The sequence below is a fragment of the Lynx canadensis genome, chromosome E3 (genome assembly GCF_007474595.2).
Source record: "Lynx canadensis isolate LIC74 chromosome E3, mLynCan4.pri.v2, whole genome shotgun sequence".
NCBI lineage: Eukaryota > Metazoa > Chordata > Mammalia > Carnivora > Felidae > Lynx > Lynx canadensis.
In genome coordinates this window covers 2360967-2384130 of record NC_044318.1, presented here as the reverse complement: position 1 = coordinate 2384130, position 23164 = coordinate 2360967, and the positions used below count along the sequence as shown (strand labels likewise).

Below are 23164 nucleotides of genomic sequence, written 5' to 3'. Positions count from 1 at the left end.
AGCTGGGGTGTGTGTGTGTCAGGAGATAGATGCTAGCTGGGGGGGATAGATGCTAGGTGGGAGGAGGGGGAGTAGATGCTAGGTGGGAGGAGGGGGGATAGATGCTAGCTGGGAGGAGGGGGGATAGATGCTAGCTGGGGTGTGTGTGTCAGGAGATAGATGCTAGCTGGGGGGGATAGATGCTAGGTGGGAGGAGGAGGGATAGATGCTAGTTGGGAGGGGGGATAGATGCTAGGTGGGAGGAGGGGGGGTAGATGCTAGTTGGGGTGTGTGTGAATGGGGAGATAGATGCTAGCTGGGAGGAGGGGGGATACATGCTAGGTGGGAGAGTGGGGATAGATGCTAGCTGGAAGGAGTGATGAAGACAGCAGGACCAATATAATTGGGGGTAAGAAGTAGGAAAGTGAGCCCTGCAGGGGCTGGGAAATCTCAGGGAGCTGGAGGGATGACAAACTGGGATCAAGGGGGTTGCTTAAAGATGGGGAGGTATCCCTTGCACAGTTGGAAGAGGGAGATGCTGCAGGAGGGGAGCTGGGGGACCCATGCAGCCAGGGGCTGGAAAGGGTGGGAGCTCAGGGCAGCCCCCCAACTGGCAGCAGCCCGTTTTCGTGCCCAGGCAGAGGAGGCGGACCACACTCCGGTCTCAAAGGAGATTCTCCCCGAAGTCAGAGGGGACAGGAAAAGGCTCGTGTCAGCATGGGCAGGCGGCATTAGGTCCACACTGGAGTGGTGGCCTTCTACGGGTACAGGCTGGGAGACGACAGGGAAGCAGGTCCATCCAAGTTGTGTCTTGACAGTGGGCCACAGACAAGGTGGCACACAGTCAGATATACACATCGCTAGGCTGCCACTGTCCTTATCACATTTAATCCTCACAACACCCCTGTGAGGTAGGTATTGCTGCCCCAGCTTACACATGAGGAAGCCGAGGCTCACACATGCCCAGGGGCACACAGTTGACAGGAAAGGTCTGCGATCCCAATGGCGGGGTCTCTGCATTCCAACCATGCCCCGCCCAGGGCGGTCAGAATTCTCTTACAGTAGCAAGAAGACAGCTCCCACGGACATGGGGACACACACACACACACACACACACACACACACAGCACCCAGAAAAGCCACCACTGAGTCGGCACCTCTGTGCGCCATAGTTCTAGTTCAAGAGCATTTGGGGGACACTCCTGACCCAGTGGTTTGTTCTGACATTTTGAGAAAAAACAAAAGCTATTGCTGCAGGGCACGTGCCTCAGTGGTCCACCCAGCTGAGGGGAGGTCAGGGTCAGGCTCAAGCAGATCCCTCTGGTGGTGTGGCTGGTGCACGCAGGAGGTGGAGGCTTGGGGGAGCCTCAGGTACCCACAGCAGATCCACCCTCCCCAACAGGTGGGGGACAGGTCCTCTAAATCTCGCTCATCTGCATCCTGGTCACCTCAGATGTTACGAATGACATTTAGATTTTTTCTGTCCAACTTCGCTGGGAAAATTCTTTTCGCCTCAAGAGTGTCAGGATAGCATGAGAGATCTGAATCAGATGTTTCTTTTTTTAGTTGAACCTAAATAAAGTTAGGAATCTCTCTCTCTCTAACTTAATATCTTCTATCTTTTTTTTTAATTTCCATCTTAGAAAAATGAAGGATGGAAATAAAGATGGAGAAGAAATAGCCTAGAAATTCAGTGCAAAGAGAGGTGTTCATATGGACACCACCTGCTGGGGACACAGATCAATCACTCTGGGGGAATAGAAGGATCTCTAAAAGGAGCTGAAAGTATGGCAGGCAGGGAGCTTAGGGCAAGCCCTCAAGGCCCAGCCTGACAAGACTCTGGGCCTGCCCACCTGGTGGTCACACGCAGGCCTCGACAGTGCAGGGGCCAGGCTCCCTCAGCAGGGGACCTGCCACCCAGGGAGGAAGGGAACCAAGGTGATACGAGGACAGTGGTGCGTGCGCTCAGAGAGGTCGGCTCCTCCGGTCACCCGAACCCCATAGATGCGGGGGGTGAGCTGTGCCAGGCCACCTGCTCACACATGTTCTCAATGGTGAAAGCTGTCAGTTCCCGGGATGGGGCTCAGTGGGGCTGGGGACATCAGACATGGGCTCAAGTTCCCCAGAGAGAGGACAGACACAAGAGGGGACAGAGAAATGGGCTTCACAGGGCGTGGCATGATTGCTTTGAGGCTAAACTTTCCAAAGGGAAGCATCGGAGTTTCTGTTCTGACTTAAGACGTTCTGACGGTTCACGTTGGGCTGCCCCGGAGAAGGAAACTTCGCATCCCGCGTTCTCTCAGTTCCCTGTGTGAGAGCCACCAGGGTGCACACGGTGTCCGCCTCCGGAGCCCCCAGGCTCCCTAGTGAAGTGGCAGCCCCCCCCCCCACCCCCAAGCAAACGTTGCCCGCAGCAAGTGCGGGCACTCACAGCCTCAGCAAGCAGGGCTCAGGCCCCTCTCCTCGTCCTCATCCTCCTCTTCCTCCTCCTCGCTGTGGGCAGATAGGTTTTTCCTCTTTACCTGTCGCTGGGGGGTGCTGCTCTCCAGGGGGCTTGGAGAGTGACACTGTAAACATGGCTTCTTGGCATGCTGGCGGCAAGGCTGTGTGCCTGAGTCACTGCCCGGGGAAGGCACTGAGGTAGACCGGGGGGAGGCCCCCGAGACCCCGTCCACCGAGTCTGTGGGACTCGCGCTGCAGATGGAGGAGTACCCCGAGGTCACACTGTCCTTGCCTGGCTCCCTCCTGCCGTGGAGCAGAGGCTGGGGCCCCGGGCTCGGAGGTGTCTGGGTGCCCGGTACGTAGGCACGCACATCCTGGCGACCACCGGCCTCCGGGCAGGCCTCCTCGTCGCTTGATTCCTGGCAGCAGTGCTGTTCTGGGTTTAGATAGACCACGGTGACGTCGAGGATGCCACTGGGTGCCGTCACTGTGGGAGACGTGGGGAGAGAGGTGAGGCGCTGAGCACTGAGTGCCCCCTGTCCAGTCAGGACCCCCAGGGGCCCGTGTCTGGAGCTCGCTGCACAGCCCCCCGTACCGCTCTCCTTTGGGCAGGAGGTGGAGGGGTCTCTCACGGTGACGTGGGGGACGGTAGGAAGTGACAATAAACTGATCATCAAGAATTTACTTAATCCCCAGTGGACACAAGAGCAAGCAACCGGAGAGTCAGCAGAAACGGCCAGACCTAGGGTTCCTGTGTGTTTAGCTGCCCCAAAACACAGGGACGGAGCCTCCCACAGGTGGCCCTGCAGACGTGCACAAGGCACAGAGGCCAAAAGGGCGGTGGCCGGCACACGTCACACAATGTTATGTGGGTTCCAGGCAAGGTCTCTTCCTCTTCCCCTGCCCTGGTGAGGTCCTTCCATCAACACGGGCCTGGCTGGGGCTGGACAAAGGTCATCTCTCCTCCCCAAGGGCTGAGAGGACGCCCGCCCCACCCTGGCCCTGCTGTGCTGTTTTAGGGGCTCTGCTGCCTCACGCCTGCCTGTGTGCAGACGCGCTGTCCTGCAGGCGAGGCAGGGGTCTGGCGTGAGACCCCCACCCCTGGAGCCTGAGGCACTCACCGTCACCGTCCTTCTCGCCCTCGCTCTCCTGGTCACCCTCGTAGCCCGAGCAGTAGTCCAGGCTCCAGTCCAGGAAGCTGCCCAGCAGCACCTCCTCCTGGCTGGACAGCTCCGCGGTGGGCGTGGTGACGAAGCTGCCCCTGTCCTCCTGGAGGCTGTTCTCCCGCTTCCTGCAAGGTGGGAGAGCCAGGGGCCGGGTCACGGTGGGCCGCAGCGTGGGAGCCTGCCCTGGCCCAGCGGGCGGTGCACAGGGACGACAGGACGACACAGCTTCCCGGCTGCCTGCCCTCAGGAAGCTCACGTGACGGTCAGCACAACAGGACTTTGCGGGATCACCGGGAGTTCCTCGGGTGGGTAAGTGGGGAGGGCAACTTATCCCAGGTGGTACAGCCAGGACATGGACGCGGGGGACACGTGTGGACATGCTCGTGACACGAGGGTGGAGATGGAGGGAGCCAGGGAAGCGCCCAGGACAGTAACCAGGCAGCAGCTGCGGGGTCAAGAGTGACAGCAGTGCTGTGGGACAGGGTGGCCGGCACACATCTGACAGGTGGCGGGGCCACAGGCTGAGCTGGGTCCACCCTGGCTCAAGACCTTCCTCCCTGAGCGGGAGCCAGGTTAAAGCAAGACGCGAGAGAGAGAGCTGCTCCGGAGGGAGAAGGTGGAGTGGCAGGCGGGCAGGATCGGGCCCGGCTGCATTTTTTGCGGGACCTGCTGCTTCTCCTTGCTACGCCTCAGGAGCCCCCTGCCTAAAAGGGGGGAATGGAGCCCCTCAGGCAGCCGCGGTGGTCACAAGGGCAGCCAGGCCCAGTGCGCAGGAGCCGACGCTGCGTTGCGCTGTTGCAGAACGGGGTTCACTCACCGCTTGGTTCTTCTTCCCGACGGAGAGCTGAGGAAGGCGTGAATGTCCCCCGCGCTGAGGAAGGACGTGGGCTCCGGGCTGCCTTGCTTCACGCCCAGAGCTGCGCACAGCTGCCCGTAGCTCAGCACCTGAAACGAGGCCAGGGTTAGACGGATGAGGCCCCGGGGGCAAGCGTCTGGGGGTGGGAGGTGGGGGCGGGAGCACCTCTTCCCGGCTGATCTCTTCGTAGCGCTTGTCCTCGAATCGCTGCTTCACGGCGGTCAGAGAGACTTGCCTGTAGTCCTTGGGGGCGTCGTCGTGGAAGCTGCAAACAGAGGGACACGTGAGGGACAGCGGGGCCACATGCAGGGCTCTGGGGCATGCCTGGAGGGCAGATGGGGCACCCTGCGGCTGCACAAACAGGTAAGCGTGCAGTGACTCATGACCCAGCAATTCCGCTCCCAGCAGTGTTATTCGCAGCAGCCAAAGGGGTGGAAACCCCGATGTGGTCCGTCCATGCAGCAGAATGTGATTCTAGAGGAACATTACATAGGTGACAAGCTGGCCACAAGGGGCCATGTGATGTACAATTTCATTTCTGGGAAATGTCTGAAATGTCCAGAACAGGCGAACCCACAGAGACAGAAAGCAGGGGAGTGGCTGCGGGGTTGTGGAGGGATGGGACGGATGGGCAGCACGGGCGTGACTGCTGAGGAGTGCAGGGTTTCTCCGAAGGAGGAGGCGATGTTCTAAAATTGATGTAGTGATAGTCACACAACTCTGAACACAAATCGCACACTTAAAAAAGTTTAGTTTGTGGGGCGCCTGGGTGGCTCAGTCGGTTAAGCGTCCGACTTCAGCTCAGGTCACGATCTCACAGTCCGTGAGTTCGAGCCCCGCGTCAGGCTCTGTGCCGACAGCTCAGAGCCTGGAGCCTGCTTCAGATTCTGTGTCTCCCTCTCTCTCTGCCCCTTCCCTGCTCATGCTCTCTCGGTCTCAAAAATAAATAAAAACATTTAAAAAAAATTAAAAAAAAAAAGTTTAGTTTGTAAATAAATGTTCCCAAGTTATCTGGTGGGGAAATAAAAAACTCGGGAGGGGGGCGCCTGGGTGGCTCAGTCGGTTGAGCGGCCGACTTCGGCTCAGGTCACGATCTCGCGGTCCGTGAGTTCGAGCCCCGCGTCGGGCTCTGTGCCGACCGCTCAGAGCCTGGCGCCTGCTTCAGATTCTGTGTCTCGCCCTCTCTCTCTGACCCTCCCCCGTTCATGCTCTGTCTCTCTGTCTCAAAAATAAATAAATAAACGTTAAAAAAAAATTATTAAAAAAACACAAAAACAAACCGAAACTCGGGAGGCGAATAGCCTAACAACTTCTGGGAGGCAGTATCAGGTCAGCATGGTTTGCACCCCTAGCGTGAGCGGCTGTGGGGTCAGACACGCACGCTGACCCCTCGACCTTCACCCGTGCTCCCGCCCGTCAGCTATGAGCGGGCACGAGAGAAAACTCACGAAGGACACGCCCGCCCCAGGAGGTGCTGCCAGGCTCCTCACGGCTGGACTCACAGCTGGAGCGGGGACCAGCACGAGCACCGTCTATGAGGAGCAGCAGCCCCGGGGCAGGGGGTGTGTGGCCCGGACAAGCCGGCGGGGGATCCGGGGCTCAGGTCAGAGGTTGGGGTCTAGGTGTTCTGGATCCCAGAGGTGTCCGAGGACAGGCAGAAAGCGGGAGCGCCCCAGGCCCGCATGCAGGGAAGAGGGCACTGAGTGCGGCCTGGCAGAGGGAGGAGGTTGCCGCGGGTTTGGGCGGATAAGCACGTGTCAGGAGCGGGGACCAGAGCAGAGGGGGAGCAGGGCCACGGCACGGGGCGATCGCGGCCGGCCGGCTCCTGAGCGAGACGACACCGTGTCCCACGCTAACACTATCAGGGGTCAGGCGGCGGGCCCCGATGTTCCCCTGCCCGTCTGCCACCTGTGGAGTGAGGCTCAGGCTGGGAGTTGCTGCACGCGCATCAAGTGTTATCACTGTGGAAACGGGCAACACGGCTGGCCTGGCGCTCTTAAATGTCAATGCTGCAGAAGGTCTGTGTGTGGGCCCGCACACGAGTGAATTCCCCCCTGATCCCTGAGGACACACCCTCTATGGCAGCTGCGTGGGGGACTCATTTCCTTTCACTTAAAAAAAAATTCTTTTTTAAATGAAGTAGGCTCCACATACAACACGGGGCTTGAACTCACAGGCCCGAGTCACATGCTCTACTGATGGAGCCAGCCGGGCGCCCAGACTCACCACTTCTGATGAAGGCTCAAGACACAGGGTATGAGGTCTTCACAAGAGAACCCGGTGATGTCCCACAACCTTGTGGTCCAGGGCTGTGCTGGAGAGGAAAGCAGGAATGGGGGGGTGTTCTGACGGCCCCTCACGTCCCACTGCCCCAGTGGTTGTGTGTGGAGTTTTCTGGAGCTCAGTGTTAAAAACGCCCCACAAACAGAGCCTGCGTGCTCGCTGTCAACGGTGTGGGAGATACTTAAGCTAGAACATCTCTTAATTGCACCCCCACAGAATGGCTTTTAGTCCCTTCTGGTGGTCTCCTCCAGGAAAGACGGGCAATGCCTGTTCTCCCTCTCCATTGTGAGAATCGTGTCCCGCCTTCTGGAATCCCCAGTCCCTGGCTTGGCTCCTGCTGAAGAGCAGACAGGAGGGCAGGCTCCTTACTCTGTCCGTGGGTCAGCCGCGCGAGCAGCAGGGCGGCCGCGGCCAGACAGGCCGGAGCATAGGCGGCCAGGCTGGTGTGCAGCAGGGACAGCTCACACAGGAAGCCACACAGATGCTGGGTTCTTGGGGCCTCAGGGACCAGCGTCAGCAGGACGTCCTTGTAATCAACCACAGTGGGGACCTGGACGGGACCGGGAGGTGGGGTCTTGTGGGGTTTTGGCACGTGATCACGGTGGCTGGCCCCACCAGTGTTCACACTGGACACCAGGGTGTGGCGGTGATGAGCTCTAGCCCTGGCCTCTTGCCCTCTGGATCCAGGAGGACTTTCCAGAGCAGGAAGCTCAATGCCATGGAGGGGCCCTTGGTTCCTCCTGTCCCCTCCCCTGACTTCAACTCTGATTTAAAAGGAAAAAGCATAGGGCTGACTCATCTTTGACAAAGCAGGAAAGAATATCCAATGGAATGAAGACAGTCTCTTTAGCAAGTGGTGCTGGGAAAACTGGACAGGCAGAAGAAGGAACCTGGACCACTTTTACACCAGACACAAAAATAAACTCAAAATGGATGAAAGACCTAAATGTAAGACAGAAAGCCATTAGAATACTCGAGGAGAAAGCAGGCAAAAACCTCTTTGACCTTGGCTACAGTAACTTCTTACTCAACACGTCTCCGGAGGCAAGGGAAACAAAAGCAAAAATGAACTACTGGGACCTCATCAAAATCAAAAGCTGCTGCACAGCGAAGGAAACAATCAGCAAAACTCAAAGGCAACCGACAGAATGGGAGAAGGTATTTGCAAACGACATATCAGATAAAGGGCTTATATCCAAAACCCATACAGAACTTACCAAACTCAACACCCAAAAAACAAATAATCCAGCGAAGAAATGGCCAAAGGACATGAACAGACACTTCTCCAAAGAAGACATCCCGATGGCCAACCGACATATGAAAAAATGCTCAACGTCGCTTATCATCAGGGAAAAACAAACCAAAACCACAATGAGATACCACCTCACACCTGTCAGAATGGCTCACGTTAACAACTCAAGCAACAACAGATGTTTGGCGAGGAGGCGGAGAAAGAGAATCTCTTTTGCATTGTTGGTGGGAATGCAAGCTGGTGTAACCACTCTGGAAAACAGCATGGAGCTTTCTCAAAAAACTAAAAATAGAACCACCCTACAACCCAGCAACTGCACTACTAGGTATTTATCCAAGGGATACAGGTGTGCTGTTTCAAAGGGACACAAGCACCCCCCATGTTTATAGCAGCACTATCGACAATAGCCAAAGTATGGAAAGAGCCCAAATGTCCATCGATGGATGAATGGATAAAGATGATGTGGTATATACACACAATGGAGTATTACTCGGCGATCAAAAAGAATGAAATGTTGCCATTTGCAGCTACGTGGATGGAACTGGAGAATATTACGCTAAATGAAATTAGTCAGAGAAAGACAAAAATCATAGGACTTCACTCATATGAGGACTTTAAGAGACAAAAAAGATGAACCTAAGGGAAAGGAAACAAAAATAATATCAAAACAGGGAGGGGACAAAAGAGAAGAGACTCTCAAACATGGAGAACAAACAGAGGGTTACTGGAGGGGGTGTGGGGGGGACGGGCTAAATGGGGAAGGGGCATCAAGGAATCTACTCCTGAAATGATTGTTGCACTACATGCTAACTTGGATGTAAATTAAAAAACAAATAAATAATAAAAGAAAATAAATACATAAAACCGAAAAAGGAAACGGCAAACGGCCACTTACTCGAATCCTCCCTTCCAGGGCAGAGATGATCTCTCCCATCATCCTCACCAGGTCTTCATACTTGTAGGTGTTGTCCGTGAGCCAAACTGCCTCTCGGATTGTCAAGATCTCTCTGCTGATGAACCTAGAATGTCAAGAAGGGGTCTGAGCACGGAGTCTGCTATCCTTGCAGGCCACGGTCACATGAGGCCCCAATGCCAGAGGGGTCAAAGAGTGAGAGGACCCGAGGAGGTCGTGTGGCCTGGCCTAAGGGTCTGCGGAGGAGGAGGGACCAAGGCTGGCAGTGGGAGTGGCCGGGCTGCCAGGCACGCAGGCGCTTCTGTGAAAGGCACCCACGAACGACCTGCCCGGTCGATCCTCTTAATGACCTGAGGATGACAGCAGCTTCTACGGAGCAGAAACAACAGTTTAGACCCAGAAGGCAGGTGAGCCGGCAGAGCCGGAGCTGCGGGGTGTCTGAAGGTCTGTGCTCAGCATGGGGTCTGGCCGCAGGAATCCTGGGTGTCCCTCGTCAGCCAGCCACCCTGTTCTCTCCTCTGCAGCAGCACCAGGGAGCAGGGAGCGTGCCGGTCCGGTGACCTGCCGGGAAGGGAGCAGGGCCCGGCCCGTGGCCGCTCCGTCCTGGGGGCCCTGCAGCCGGCCCACTTGCCGTCAGCTTGACAGAGCGAGATGGGAGGTGTGGGGACTGCAGGTGCACGAGGCACGGGGCCGGAGCGGGGCCGATGGGAGCTGGGCACATGGAGCACTCAGGGAGAGGCTGAGGCAGGCGCTGCCCTGAGCAGGGGTGGGGCATCTCCTCTAGGATCTTCCTAAAAAACATCTCGCCACTGGCCCATCGGTGGTCCGGGATTTTGGTGACTGATTGCTAGGATGTAATTACCCTGCTCAGACATGAGAAGGCGGGGCCTGTCTGTTCAGCCACCTCTGGTGACGCTGGGTCCACTGAGCACGCCGGGCGCGGGGGGAAGGTTGGCGTGTGGCTGCCTGCTGGCGGCCCCGAGGCCACGCTGGTCTACAGACCACAACTCCAGCTCTCGTCACGGCCATGTGACCAAGATCGCTGCAAGTGGTCACGCCGGCCTCAGGGGCCACGGGGGATGGCAGAGAGTAAGACGGGAGCTGGGGCTCTCCGTGACCTTGTGACATGGGAAAACTACCCCAACGGCATCGGCCTGGAGCCCTTGTCTCTGGGTCACTAAGCAAGAGAAGTTGGCGTCTCGAGTTCACGCCGCCGCGTGTGGCCACCTGTGCCTCACCCCCCAAGGTCTACAGAGCAGGACGGTCAGCCTGCAGAGCCCTGCCCAGGGGGACCGGCAGGCCATGCGGGGGTGTCTGGTGTAGGGAAACAAGGACACGCACGATGTGTGGTGCAATCACTGTCCACACCGCTTCTGAAGGTAAAGGCGGGCTAACAGGTACTGGCTGAAGGGCCGCAGGTTTAGGTAAAAGGGAAGATGGTTCCGTTGGAAGAGTCCGAGCCGCCGGAGTGCAGGCAGCTGTGTAAGGAGGTGCGCTGTCTACGTGGTGGGGGTCAGCTGGGGGCGTGAGACCACCAGTTGCAGGTGTCTGACGACACAGGCTTGAGAACTGGACTGCCGCGAAGTGGTCTCTCCCTGACCTCGGGACCCCGGGGCAACCCACTGGGCCCGTCCCTCGGTGCCATGTACTCCTCAGGAGCCAGGGGAGGAGGGGCCCGGCCTGAACCTGCCCGAGCGAGGCCCAGTTCTGGGGTCCTGCTCGCCAAAGATCAAGTCTGCCATCCCCACGTGGGAGAACTATGCTGTGTGGGTACTCCCTAAAATTAAGACCCCCATCTAATGAGGTGGGACACTGAAAGGCCAGCCTGTCGCGTGTCATCCCACAGGCCCTGCCCCGGGGGCCCCGTACCGGGTGCAGATGACCATGCAGGCGATGCCCAGCAGCTGGAGCCTGTACCGAGGCACGAGCCTCCTCCGCAGGTACCGGTCCACGCACTCCACAGTCAGGTGCAGGCACAGGCTCGTGAAGTCCTTCATGGTGGCCACCTCCACCAGCCAGTCAATCAGGATGTACCTGCAGGGAGAGCACCAGCCCTGGAAACTCGGGCGCACATTTGTGAGCGTCCCATTCTCGCCTGGCCCGTCCGTCCTGAGGGAGCGAGCAGGTCTTCCGCAGCATTGCCCGTTGACCCAGGAACTTGTCCCAGCCTCAGGTGCGGGGCAGGCCCCAGCTCTCCCACCTTTGTCCTTGGGAGGAAGCTGGGCTCACACATCTGTGTACCCTGCCTTCTCCCGCAGCCACTGCCAGGTACCGAATGAGCCCAGACACAGGTCAGGGGTAAGGTGGGTCCACCTGGTAGAGTGGGGACGGACAAAGATCCCAGGAATGGGGAAAAGTCGCTTGAAGGGAGCAAGACCTGTGGCCCTCCTGCAAACCCACATTCTCCCCGAGGAGCAGCTCACCCATGGGGTCATTTCTCACGACCCTCTGCTGCGAGGAAAGAGCTGGCAAGAAGCTAAAGGGGGAGGATGCATGGAGCCTGGCAGAGGTTCTCGGGCAACTCTGATCCAGCAACTCTGACGGAGCTGACAGATGCAGGGTCCTCCTCGAGGGGCTAAACCCAGGGCCAGAGACATCACGCAGGAGGGCTGGGGGCCACGGCAAGGACACCCCGGTAGAGTAAGTGCCTTTCTGAACAAAAGAGAGGAGACACGGGTCTCTAAGCAGAGGGGAAAGAGGGACCAGAAGTGAGAGAGCAAAGGAAGATGAAGCTGTGGGTTCTGGGCAAACGTTCCAGGTGCCAGGCAGAAGCACCTGTCATAGGCAGAGGGGAGGAGGGAAGGGTGGGGCCGAGGCGGTGGAAGAGAATGGGGAAGAAGAGGAACCTGTGTTTCCTCCAGGACGAGGAAGACCACTCGAGCGCCAGGTGTTTGGAGCTTAGACCAGCCACTACGGGAACAGAGAGGAAGCTGCCTTACCCGACTCAGCAACATGAACGATTTGAGTTACGAAAACAAACCGAGCAAATTGTGTACTTCAAAATGGCTAGATCTGGGGCACCTGGGCGGCTCAGTCCGTTGAGCATCTGACTCTTTTTTTTTTTTTTTTTTTTTTTTTTTTGGGACAGAGAGAGACAGAGCATGAACGGGGGAGGGGCAGAGAGAGAGGGAGACACAGAATCGGAAACAGGCTCCAGGGTCCGAGCCATCAGCCCAGAGCCTGACGCGGGGCTCGAACTCACGGACCGCGAGATTGTGACCTGGCTGAAGTCGGACGCTTAACCGACTGCGCCACCCAGGCGCCCCGAGCATCTGACTCTTAATTCCAACTCAAGTCATGATCTCACGGTTCGCTGGGATGGAGACCAGTGTGGGCATCTGTGCTGACGGCACGGAGCCTGGAGCCTGCTTGGGATATTCTTTCTCTCTCTCTCTCTCTCTCTCTCTCTCTCTCTCTCTCTCCCCCTCTTTCTCTGCCACATATGCAATCTCTCCCCAAATAAACAAACTTAAAAACACAAATAAAAAAAACAAAAATGGCTAAATTTGAAACACCATGTGACACGTCAATGACTCCTCTGTAAAAACAAAGGTGGCTGTTGCCCGGTACAGAGGAAAATAAAAAGCTCAACTCAAAGACTGAAATGATACTACTATTTCATTTAAAAACTATATATATATATCAGTCCTCGTAAGGAATAAAGTGCGCCCTCCCCCGCCAAAAACAGAAGAGCAGCAGCCCCAAGAAAGGGCCGATAGGGAGGGGCACACGGTGTTCTCCATGCACACCTAACAGAAGGACGGACAGCTGGGCGAGGAGGGCGCTGCCACCAGCACTGGCACGGGGTTCAAAAGCATGACAGCTTGATGACATTTGATGCAGCAGCAAAGGACGACCCACCCCTGCACTGTGTGCAGATCAAGCCTCTCCAGCAAGGCCTGATCCTTTTATTTTAATTATTTTCTTAAAGTTTGTTTATTCTGAGAGCGACAGAGCCAGCGTGAGTGGGGGAGGAACACAGAGGGAGGGAGAGAATCCCAAGCAGGCTCCACACTGACCGCACAGAGCCCAGTGTGGGCCTGAAACCGACTCACTGTGAGATCACGACCTGAGCCGAAACCAAGAGTCGGAGCCCCCCAGGTGCCCCGAGGCCTGGTCGGTTTAAATGTAAATGTCCACTGAGCAATTATTATGAGCTGGGCGTCGTCTGCCGGAATGTAGCCAGAGCCTCATCGTTATAAATCCAAAGTGTATTTGAAATCTTGTTCGGGCTTAAAAAATGGTCTGCATTTTCCACTTTACTTGCTAGCATATTCTGCGTCTGAGTGAAAACCCTTGGGGGTGAGCGGGCTGCAGGAAGAGGCAGGGTGCGAGGGCTGGACACTGCCCGAGAAGTCACGCTTGACGGCCACGGACCCTCCTGCACCACACCAATCCTCACTTGAGGTGGTTGTTTGGCGGCCAAAACTGGGCATATGGATCCCCTCACTTTAGAAAGACGCTTAACGTGCTTTCACACATCCTGAGGCTTAAAAAGCAACTCTGGAGCACGGACATGGGGGATGTTTGCTCTTCAAAGCCCCGGATAACTAAGGCATCGCTGGCTTTAGAAAACCACACACACACACACACACACACACACACACACACACACACACACACACACACACACCACACGACGGCCCCGTCATCTGGGTGCCCGGCGGTCACTCTGCCCCCACCCCAAGCAGACGCCCTCCCTCAAGGGCCTCACCTCATCGTGTCGCTGAGTCCCTTCTGCACGGAGAAGACCTGCTGCTTGCTGACGGCACGGGAGGCCTGGAACAGCCGGCGCGCGACCCCGTCGGCGACCTTCCCCTCCAGTCCGAGCTGGCCCCCGTTTGCACAGGCTTTGGCTAACGACAGCTGTGGGACACACAGGCGTGTGAGCAGGAAGCCTCAGCCTGCCGGGGGAGAATTGTGGGTGCACAGCGGTGCTGACGCCTCAGCCCCCTGGAAACAGCGCGCCTCAGGTTTTGACTGTTCTTTTCGAAATAAATGGCGTATCTCGTGATAACATGTCTTAAAGGGGACGAAATGTGCACCACGGAGTCAGCACAGCAAAGCAGCCAAAGCTGGTTGGAGGCTCAGGTGATCTGGCTTTCGTGTGTGTTTTTTTTAAAGTTTATTTTGAGAGCGAGCGAGCACGTGCAGGCGCACTCAGGGGAAGGGCAGAGAGGATCCCAAGCAGGCTCCACACCGTTAGCACAGAGCCCAGCGCAGGGCCCCATCTCATCAACTGTGAGATCGTGACCTGAGCCAAAATCAAGAGTTGGATGCTTAACCAACTGAGCCAGCCAGGTGCCCTTCAGATGACCTGGCTTTAAAACCTGGATCTGGGGGCGCCTGGGTGGCGCAGTCGGTTAAGCGTCCGACTTCAGCCAGGTCACGATCTCGCGGTCCGTGAGTTCGAGCCCCGCGTCGGGCTCTGGGCTGATGGCTCAGAGCCTGGAGCCTGTTTCCCATTCTGTGTCTCCCTCTCTCTCTGCCCCTCCCCCGTTCATGCTCTGTCTCTCTCTGTCCCAAAAATAAAAAAATAAAACGTTGGAAAAAAAAAAAAATTTTTAAAACCTGGATCTGGGGGCGCCTGGGTGGCGCAGTCGGTTAAGCGTCCGACTTCAGGCAGGTCACGATCTCGCGGTCCGTGAGTTCGAGCCCCGCATCGGGCTCCGGGCTGATGGCTCGGAGCCTGGAGCCTGTTTCCGATTCTGTGTCTCCCTCTCTCTCTGCCCCTCGCCCATTCATGCTCTGTCTCTCTCTGTCCCAAAAATAAATAAACGTTGAAAAAAAAAATAAAAAAAATAAAACCTGGATCTGTGTGACATCGCAGGCACACTGGGGAAAAACGCTCTGTGCCTCAGTTTCCCTTCTCGTGAAGCTATGGTGACACCGCTGTGCACAGGCCCTGCTGGCACCCTCTAGGCCCCTGAGACTAACTAGCAACCGTTTCTAGACACTTTCCTTCCAGATGTCCCTACACATTTGTAACTGTGTCCACGCATTCCAGATCACAGCACACGTACGTTTTATCTCTTTGCTCACCTAACAATAATACGGCTCCTTGCGACATAAACGCCTGGAAGCACGTTTCGAGTGTCTTCCTGGCGCGTGTTCACTACTTCGTGGAACATCTCTGTGCAGCCATTGTCGCGCTTGCCCTGCCTGCACAGGGCGGCTGTGCCAAAGTCTCTCGCTTCTCCCGCCCAAGTATTCTCTGAAAGGGCTGCACCGATTTTCACACCAGCTAAGAGAATGTTGTTCTAGTGCACCTCTGCCGGCAAAAACTGCTACCGTTAAAAATGCGTATTTTCAGAAGTTAACAGCTATACACTCAACGTGTACAGAAAAAAAGATACCTATACACCTATCATTCGTTAACGTGAGCAGCCACAATCTCGTTTGAATGTGTGGTCAAACACTCCTGGGTTCTGACCGTTTCTTTTCTTTGTTTTTTTTTTTTTTTTTTGAGAGAGACAGAGAGAGAGAATCCCACGCAGGCTCCACCTCCACATCGTTAGCACAGAGCCCGATGCGGGGCTCAAATTCACGAACCATGAGATCATGACCTGAGCTGAAGTCAGATGCTTAACCGACTAAGCCCCCCAGGTGCCCCTGACCAGCTATTTCGATTTCCTCTTCTCTGGGAATGTATGGAGACCCTCTGAACGTTTACTGGAATACTACTATTCTTACTGATTAGTTTGAGCTTCTAAGAAAACCACATGGCTCATTGTCACGTTTACTATGAATTCGCTGACTGCCTCAGGTGTAGCCATTACACTGCTCTGTCACACGTCAGGCTGGGCCGTCTACCACTTTATCATATCTTCCCTTTTAAGGGCAGATGGCTCTCCAGCAGTCAGTTGGTGGGGTGACAACAATCTGAGTTTCTACCTGCTTGGCCAAGGGGGACTTCCTCTGATTTGTCTTCAACAACAATTCTTTACGGCTGCAACAGGAGGGCATCTGGAGGACACCAACTGCAAATCCCCCACGTGCTGGTTCTAACACTGATGTCTCGGTGAGCAGGTCAAGCGACAAGAACAGGAGAACGTTCCACACACCCACCTGCTCCCAGAAGACTCCCCATCTGTGGCCACAGCACCCCCTCCAGGACAACTTTGGGGAGGGACAGGAATGTTACCAGCAGAAGGAGTGCACCCGCACTTAAGAATGAAGAGGCCGGACGGCCGGCTTAGGGGCAGTGGGCTTGGAGGCGACGGGGGGCTGGGCAGAGATGAAGGAAACCCTTCCAGGCTCTCCTCCCTGCACACCCCAGAGCTAAACTCCCGTAAGGCCTGCGGCTGGCCCTGGGTCAGTCTTCCTGCCTACAAATGGGAGCCCGGGTGGTATCAGCCCGGCGGTCCCCACGGGAGGAGGCAGAAGAAGTTAGATAGGCGGGCTCCCGCCTCACCTGTGCTTCCCAGCAGCCTTTGGCAGCGTAGTCCCTGAGTTTCCGGAAGCTGTGGAGGCATCGTCCAGGATCGGACATCTGTCAACGGGAGAAAGTCACCATGTTTTTATACAGCTGTCTCTGGAGAACTCAGAACCAACCCACGGGGCTCTTACATGTTCCTCCCGACACCCCCAGGGGTCCACAGCTCGGTGTTCTTCCCAGCCCCTCATCCCCCAAGCGACCGTGGTCGTTGGGAGCAGCTATGGGAGCGGCCTGCCAACCGCGGCTTCTGGTGCCCCGGGAGTTGCCCAAGGACCCCTGTTCCGGCAGAACCTGCACCATCGGTACACCACCCTCCCTACCCCGGGGGCCACTCACGTCCGTCCTCCTGTCACGTTCCCACAGGAGGTACGAGCTGGCCAGACAGCCCTGGCGAGCAGACTCTTCAAACAGGTCCCGGGCCTGCTGCTTCCGCTCTGCATCCTGGAGCAAACCCAAGCACGGTGCACTCTCCTCTCACCCCTTCTGCGGAGTCACCCTACTCGCCACCTCTCAGGAACCACCTCCGTGGCTCTTACTTAATAAAGCGAGTTAACTAAATGGGAGTAGGAGCGACCTCTCTACAGACGTGCGCTTGGACAATGACCAGGAGAGCGAGCTTCTGAGCTCCGCCTCCCAGGCCCTGTGTCCTCCCAGATGACATTTGCATCTGGCTGGGCCCCGGAGCCCTAGCTCTGCTCTGGGCCACCGGCCAGTCAGCCCTGCACACCAGGCCTCCCAGATACGGACGCTGGGGGCTTTCTCAGGGCTGCTCCCTGTCCTTGATCACTCTCAGCGCCCCTCCCCGCTTTAACAGAAAGCCTCAAGTGCAACGAGGCCCGTGGGAAGAGCGGGAGGGGCTGCCCGCGGCGCACTCAGGTGCTCTGCCCACTCCACTGCGCTGCCGGCTCAGGGTTCACACCCCGCACAGCCTCTCCTGCTTCCCACTCGCCTCCTGGTCCTCGCTGTGTGCGACCACCAGAAGGGTGAGCAGCACGGAAGCGCGGGCCCGTGCACCACGGCTCCGTGTGCTCACTGGGGCCAGGGACACATCACCCAGCACAGGGTCCAAGTGGACGGACCAATGGACTCACCTCAAAGAGACTCAGCACTCTCCCCAGGCAGTGCAGTATGGATGCTCTGTGAGTCTGAGACAACAGGAGGGAGAAGCGTGATCACCAGCGGAAAAGGAAATTCCAGCCGGCCACCCTTCCCCGTCTACGCGTTCTCGTGGCCCCTGCCTGGACCCCTGCCGCACCGGGGACCGCTCCCTGATTCCGGGCCTCCGGGAGCCTCGGTCCTGTATTTCTAGCCCAACCCCCCCACGTGACTCCCTGGGAGTACCAGCTCTGAGGTTTCCCGTCCCGCTGGCTCATCTGCAACCTGCCCCCACGCCCACACTCTCGATTTTCTGCACCTCCACTGTCCGGGGCGTCTGGCTTCACACCGTCCAGCGTCTCCACTCACCCTGTGCGGCTCGGACCGCCCGGCATGCGGGCCCCACGCGTGTTCCTCGCCGGGACTCACTCCCTGCAGCTGGCACTCTGCCCTGAGGCTCTCGTGAACCACAGCCTTGCAGCAGCTTCCAGACACCGACCACGGAGGGCGGATGAAGAGCCAGATGAAGGGCGTGCTGCCCGCATTCAGTTGCTCGGCGAGACTGAAGAAGCGAGAGGCCTTCAGGCCGTTCACTTCCGCACGGGCTTCGTCAGACACAGAAACTGCGGAGATGGACAAGGTGTTAACCCAGGGGTGTCTCTGGAGCACAGGTGCACAGCGTGCTCCGTGGTCTTTTCTGGAAGTCTAAACGCTCACGCCAGGGGCGCCTGGGTGGCTCAGCCAGTTAAGCGTCTGATTTCAGCCCAGTCCGAGCCCCACATCAGGCTCTGTGCTGACAGCTCGGAGCCTGGAGCCTGCTTCAGATTCTGTGTCTCCCTCTCTCTCTGCCCCTCCCTCACTCCCTCCCCCCCGCCCTCAAAAGTAAATAAACATTAAAAAATAAAATAAAAGCTCACGCCAGCTGCTGGTGCATAAGGAGAGCGGAGCCTCACAAGACGGGGACCCCGCGCCTTTTCTTCTCTACGCTGTGGGTCACCTGCCCCGGCTGGGGTCCTCCCGGAAGCCTGGGTTCTGAAGGTCTGGGAAGATGCCCCCACAGAGGCGTCACATGCCCACCCACCCTCCCTCCTGCAGGGAGCAGTAGCCTGGACTTCAGCTAAAGGGTATGGTGTTTCTTTTAGGGGTAATGTTCCAAATTTGGATGTTGGTGATGGCTGCACAACTCTGCAAATACAGCAAAACACACCAGACTGGACTTGAGATGGGGGAAGTGTATGGTATGTGAGTTAGGCCTGGGAGTCACTGTGGGATAGGGGGGTGGGGCAGGGGCACCTCTGGGACCTGGAGGAGGACTGCCCATTGTCTCTATCAGTCACGACCCCGTCAACCAGCCCAATAGGGGCTACCTCTCAGCAAGATGCCAGACGTTTTACAGACAGAAAAATAGCGGCTACCGCCAAATGTTTATGCACTTTGGGAGCGGGGACTGGACAGACCGCAGGCTGGTTCTGTGTGCTAAGCAAAGAGGTAGGCACTGGGAGAGGAGAGGGCCACACAGGTTCTCCCACGGAGCACCTGCTCCATGGGGGTGAAGGAGATGGGCACCAGGCTGGCTCTGACCTGCTTGTACCTGCCTTCCACTGGAGCCTGGGCTACTGTGTCACTGATGCCCTGTAGCGTGAGGCACGCTTTGCTTGCTGCCCCAGAGTGTCACGGGGGACCTGCGGCCGAGCAGAGGAGCCAGCATCTACCCGTGGGCAGTGGGTTAATGGGACGGAGCGGGGGGCCGCTGGGGGGAGGCTGGCTTGCTGGAGTAGCCCCCATCCTGAGTCTCTGCTGACTGGGACTAAAACATTTGTTAAAACAAGGTTTGTTAAAATAATTAAAGCGTACGGAATCAAAGTTGATCAGCGGGCCCCACAGCAGGGCACCCCTGGGCACAAGCTCCCAAGGGGAGACGGCGAGGCAGACTGCCAGACGTGGCAAGGGTGATGACGGAATGCTGACCCTGGGAAGGGCTCATGCTTCTCCTAAAACATCCACGCTGGGGCGCCTGGGTGGCTCAGCTGGCTACATGACTGACTTGGGTTCAGGTCATGATCTCGAAGTTCGTGACTCTGAGCCCCGCGTCGGGCTCTGTGCTGACAGTGCGGAGTCAGCTTGCGATTCTCTCTCTCTCTGCTCCTCCCCCATGCTCCCTCTCTCAAAATCAACAAGTAAACTTAAAAAATGAGTGAAATACCAATGCCAAGTGGGGCAAGGTCAGCCCCGGCACCGCGAGGACTTACGGCCTTCGTTGTAGAGGTAGGCTATCCCCAGCTTCACAGCGGCTTCAAAATTTCCCTTTTCGGCAGCCCTAGACCATTGAAAACATAAAATGTCACCTGATTTCATTCCTTACGGCTTATGTGCCATCACATCACTTGAAGGTAGAACACCTGATTTTTAACTGAGAACTTTTTAGGTAATACAGTTGAATGTCAATTATCCACGTCAGGCTGTGACACGGATGGACCTTAAAAACATGCTAAGCAGAAGTCGTCAGCCACAGAAGGCCACATGTTGCACAACTCTGCTTACGCGAACTGTCTGCAACAGACAAATCCATACACAAGAAGGCATATTAGGGGTCGCCAGGGGCAGGAGAATGCAGGGAGAACGGAGTCACCGCTAACGTCCACCCCTATTCATTTTGACTTTGTTTGGGGGTAACGAGAATGTTCTGAAGTTAGTGGTGACGGCTGCACAACTCTGAATGTATGAAAAGACACCGTGTAGCACACTTAAACGGATGAACCATACAGTATGTGGCTTATGTCTCCGGCGGCCTGACCGGAACCACTGGCACGCCTGAGTGGCAGGTGTGGTCACTGGCACGCCGGGGCCCACAGGCCAAGGGGCTCACGCCTGCTCTGCCCTCCCTCTGGGGCCCAACTCCAGCAGGACGATGGCATCAGCCAGGGAGCAAAATGCAGTAGGAGTTAAATCACACAGTTTTGATTTGAAGAAAAAAGAAAAGAGCATTAGGTGAAATTGCCACATGCAGGTGACCTGTAGCTGAGTCATGCAGACTGGTCCCAGCCCAAGTGAGACCCTTCAGAAGCACGACAGGAACTAATGAGTCAGGCTGTGCTGGTGGCACAGATGGCCAATGACTGTGCTGTGCGTGACTAGGTGGGTGACGCTGACAGTCCTCAGTCACTCCCTGGGTGGGAGGGGGGCGGTGAGGCGCTGGCGAAGGCGACAACAAGAAGGAAACCCTTCCCACGTCAGGCCCTGGGACACAGGCTGGCATGCCAGGGCGGCCCAAAGACAGGGGAAAACTGAGCTGTTCTCAAGGTGCAAAGATACCTTTCAAAGAGCTTCAGGTTCTTTGGAGAAGGCCACAGCTCCTGGAAGCTGGCACACGCCCACACACTGGCGTGGCTGTCCACCAGGTTCTTCAGGTGAGAATGCACCTGCAAAGAGGGGGAGCGAGCGGGGTGGGGGGCTGATCAGGGGTCCTCCCGGAGGCCCGGCTCCCGGAGCTCTTGAGGACAGGACACAGACAGATGGGGTGTTCCTCCCCACCCTGGCAGTAAAGGTCCCCCCTTCGAGTAGAAGAAACAAGTTTCTCTGTGGCTGTAAAGGAGTAATGGGGGACACAGTGGGACTAGAAGGGGGAATGAGTACAAACACTGAGAAAGAGGGGGTGATACCCCCGTAAGGGTGTCTGCAAGGGTCAGGGAAACCGATGCTAACAGGAGAAAGGGAAATGGACATTTGCTCTGTGCTTCTCTGCCCTCTCCTCTGCCTCGGGCCTGGCTCATGGGAACATGGCCGGAGCCTAGAAGTCACCAGAGGCTCTAGGAAAAGACCGATAAGTCACCTGAGTGGCTGAGTGTCCAAATCTTTTTATCGGCTCAGGTAGTGATCCCAGGGTTGTGAGTTTGAGCCCTGCATACGCTCTGCGCTGAGCGTGGAGCCTGCTCGGGATTCTCTTTCTCCCTCTCTCTCTCTGCCCCTCCCCCAGGTACATACACACACTCTCTCTCCCCTCTTTCAGAATAAACAGGTATTAAAAAAAAAAAAATTAAAACGTAATACCACCCTGGACAGAGGCAGGAAGCGGGCCGGCTGGGAGCTCTGAACACAGGTGAGCATTTCAAGCATTATTAAAGTTCCCACTGCCATTGAAAACTCAGCACCCGTGGATATTACGACCACAACGGAGGTGGCTTTGGGAGCGCGAGAAACAGGTACCTGTTGGGAGTTTTCCCACAGATTTGCTGTATGGCCTTGATTCAGTCGCTCAGGATGAGGCTGCACCAACATCCGTCAACTAACTCGCAGGGACCCTTTCAGGGCTCCATGTGACGGGAGATTTGTCCTCGAGAATATATTTGTGCTCTTTTTAATACTATCTTATTTCTTGAGGGGTGAGAATTTCACTGCCACAAATCTCACTGTTAAAATAAACATTGCAGCAAACACAACCGAAACTTGGTGTGCTATGTTTCCACTTTGCTGCTTGCCTGCAGTGGGGACCACAGCGTCTGTTAACAACATCACCCTTGTGGCCTCTGCCCTCCTTTGTAGCCAAAATTTTGTTCCAACGTTTAAGAACAGGGAGCCTTGATGGCATAACCAGCAGGTTAGTGACACCAGCAAGCTGCGACTGGCGCTATTTTCATCCTGCAACTTACAGCTCGGACAGCGAGGATGTCCCCCACAGAGAGCCATTTCAGGATATGAAAGAGCACATCTTCAGGGAGGCTCAGGATGGTTAGGTTTCGGGGTCTCCTCCTTATTCTCCGCTTTGTAGGGTAACAGAAACACTTGGCACACCTGCAGTGGATGACTGAAGAAAAACGGCACAATGGTCCGGGTGATGGGCTGGAAAGGAGCGGGCTGACAGTCACTGTCCCCCCGCCCCCCCCACAAAAAGAACCAGCCACATGCCTACTCCCCAACATTAAGGGAATAATGGTAGCTGAGTTCCGTCAGACGTCACCATTCATTCCAAAATTCAATAAACACGTATGGTGAATAGCAGATAATCATGGAAGTTGGCCAGCGGGAAAAGAGGCAGCAAGGCTGAGGAGGTCTCCCGCATCTCACGCTCAGGGAAGCCGCTCGGACCCCTGCCCACGTCTGCTTCTATCTGCACACAGGGCTACACGGAAGAAGTCCCTCACCGGCAGGCACCTGGCCTCCTACCCGCTGCCCCCCTGCAAGACCCCCTCCGCAGGCCTTCCTACCCTGCCCGGCCCTGCCCCTGGGTCACCTACCAGCAATTAACGGGCTGCGACGGCCCCACGCACCCGCGGGGTGACCGGCGCCCACCGAGCACCTGGATGTGACCACCACACCTTCCTGACCCCGGGACTCTAGGTCGCACGCGGACTCGCTTAGCGGCCACGGTAACAGCTAGCGAAGGGGCGGCCGCGCTCACCGTCCACCGACAGGTGCGGAGCCCCGCGCGGGGCGTTCACTCCAAGCCCACCCGCCCCCGCGGCGGCGCCGGGCATTTAAACCGCGCGCCGGGCGGGCGCCATCGGGAAGCCTCGCGCGCCGGGCCGAAGGGCTGGAGCCGCCCCGCTCCGTGTCAGCCCGCCGAGCCCCCCGCCCCCGCCGCCCGCGCCCCACACTCACCGCCGCCGCTCCCCATCACCGCCGCCGTAGCCGCCGCCGCCGCTCGCGCCCCCGGCCGCCGTCAGCCCCACGCGCCCCGCGCAGGCGCAAACCCGCCCCGCCGCCCGCCTGAGTTTTCAAATGCGCCCGGCCCTCCCATTGGCCG

General features: G+C 57.1%; 1 protein-coding gene across 1 annotated transcript; it reads right to left on the bottom strand.

Annotated features, from left to right (window-relative positions):
• Positions 1-1737: 1737 nt before the first annotated feature.
• CCNF (cyclin F) lies at positions 1738-23035 on the bottom strand. The gene is made up of 17 exons (XM_030301481.2): positions 23020-23035; positions 22071-22225; positions 20737-20843; positions 19674-19741; positions 17794-18047; positions 17421-17474; positions 16666-16770; positions 16306-16383; positions 13606-13757; positions 10761-10925; positions 8874-8997; positions 7096-7276; positions 6670-6757; positions 4609-4708; positions 4405-4532; positions 3543-3712; positions 1738-2908 (listed from the first exon to the last, which is right to left on the bottom strand). Exons 1-17 carry the CDS (start codon positions 23033-23035, stop codon positions 2415-2417), a joined length of 2439 nt encoding a protein of 812 aa, XP_030157341.1. The 3' UTR covers positions 1738-2414.
• Positions 23036-23164: the final 129 nt, after the last annotated feature.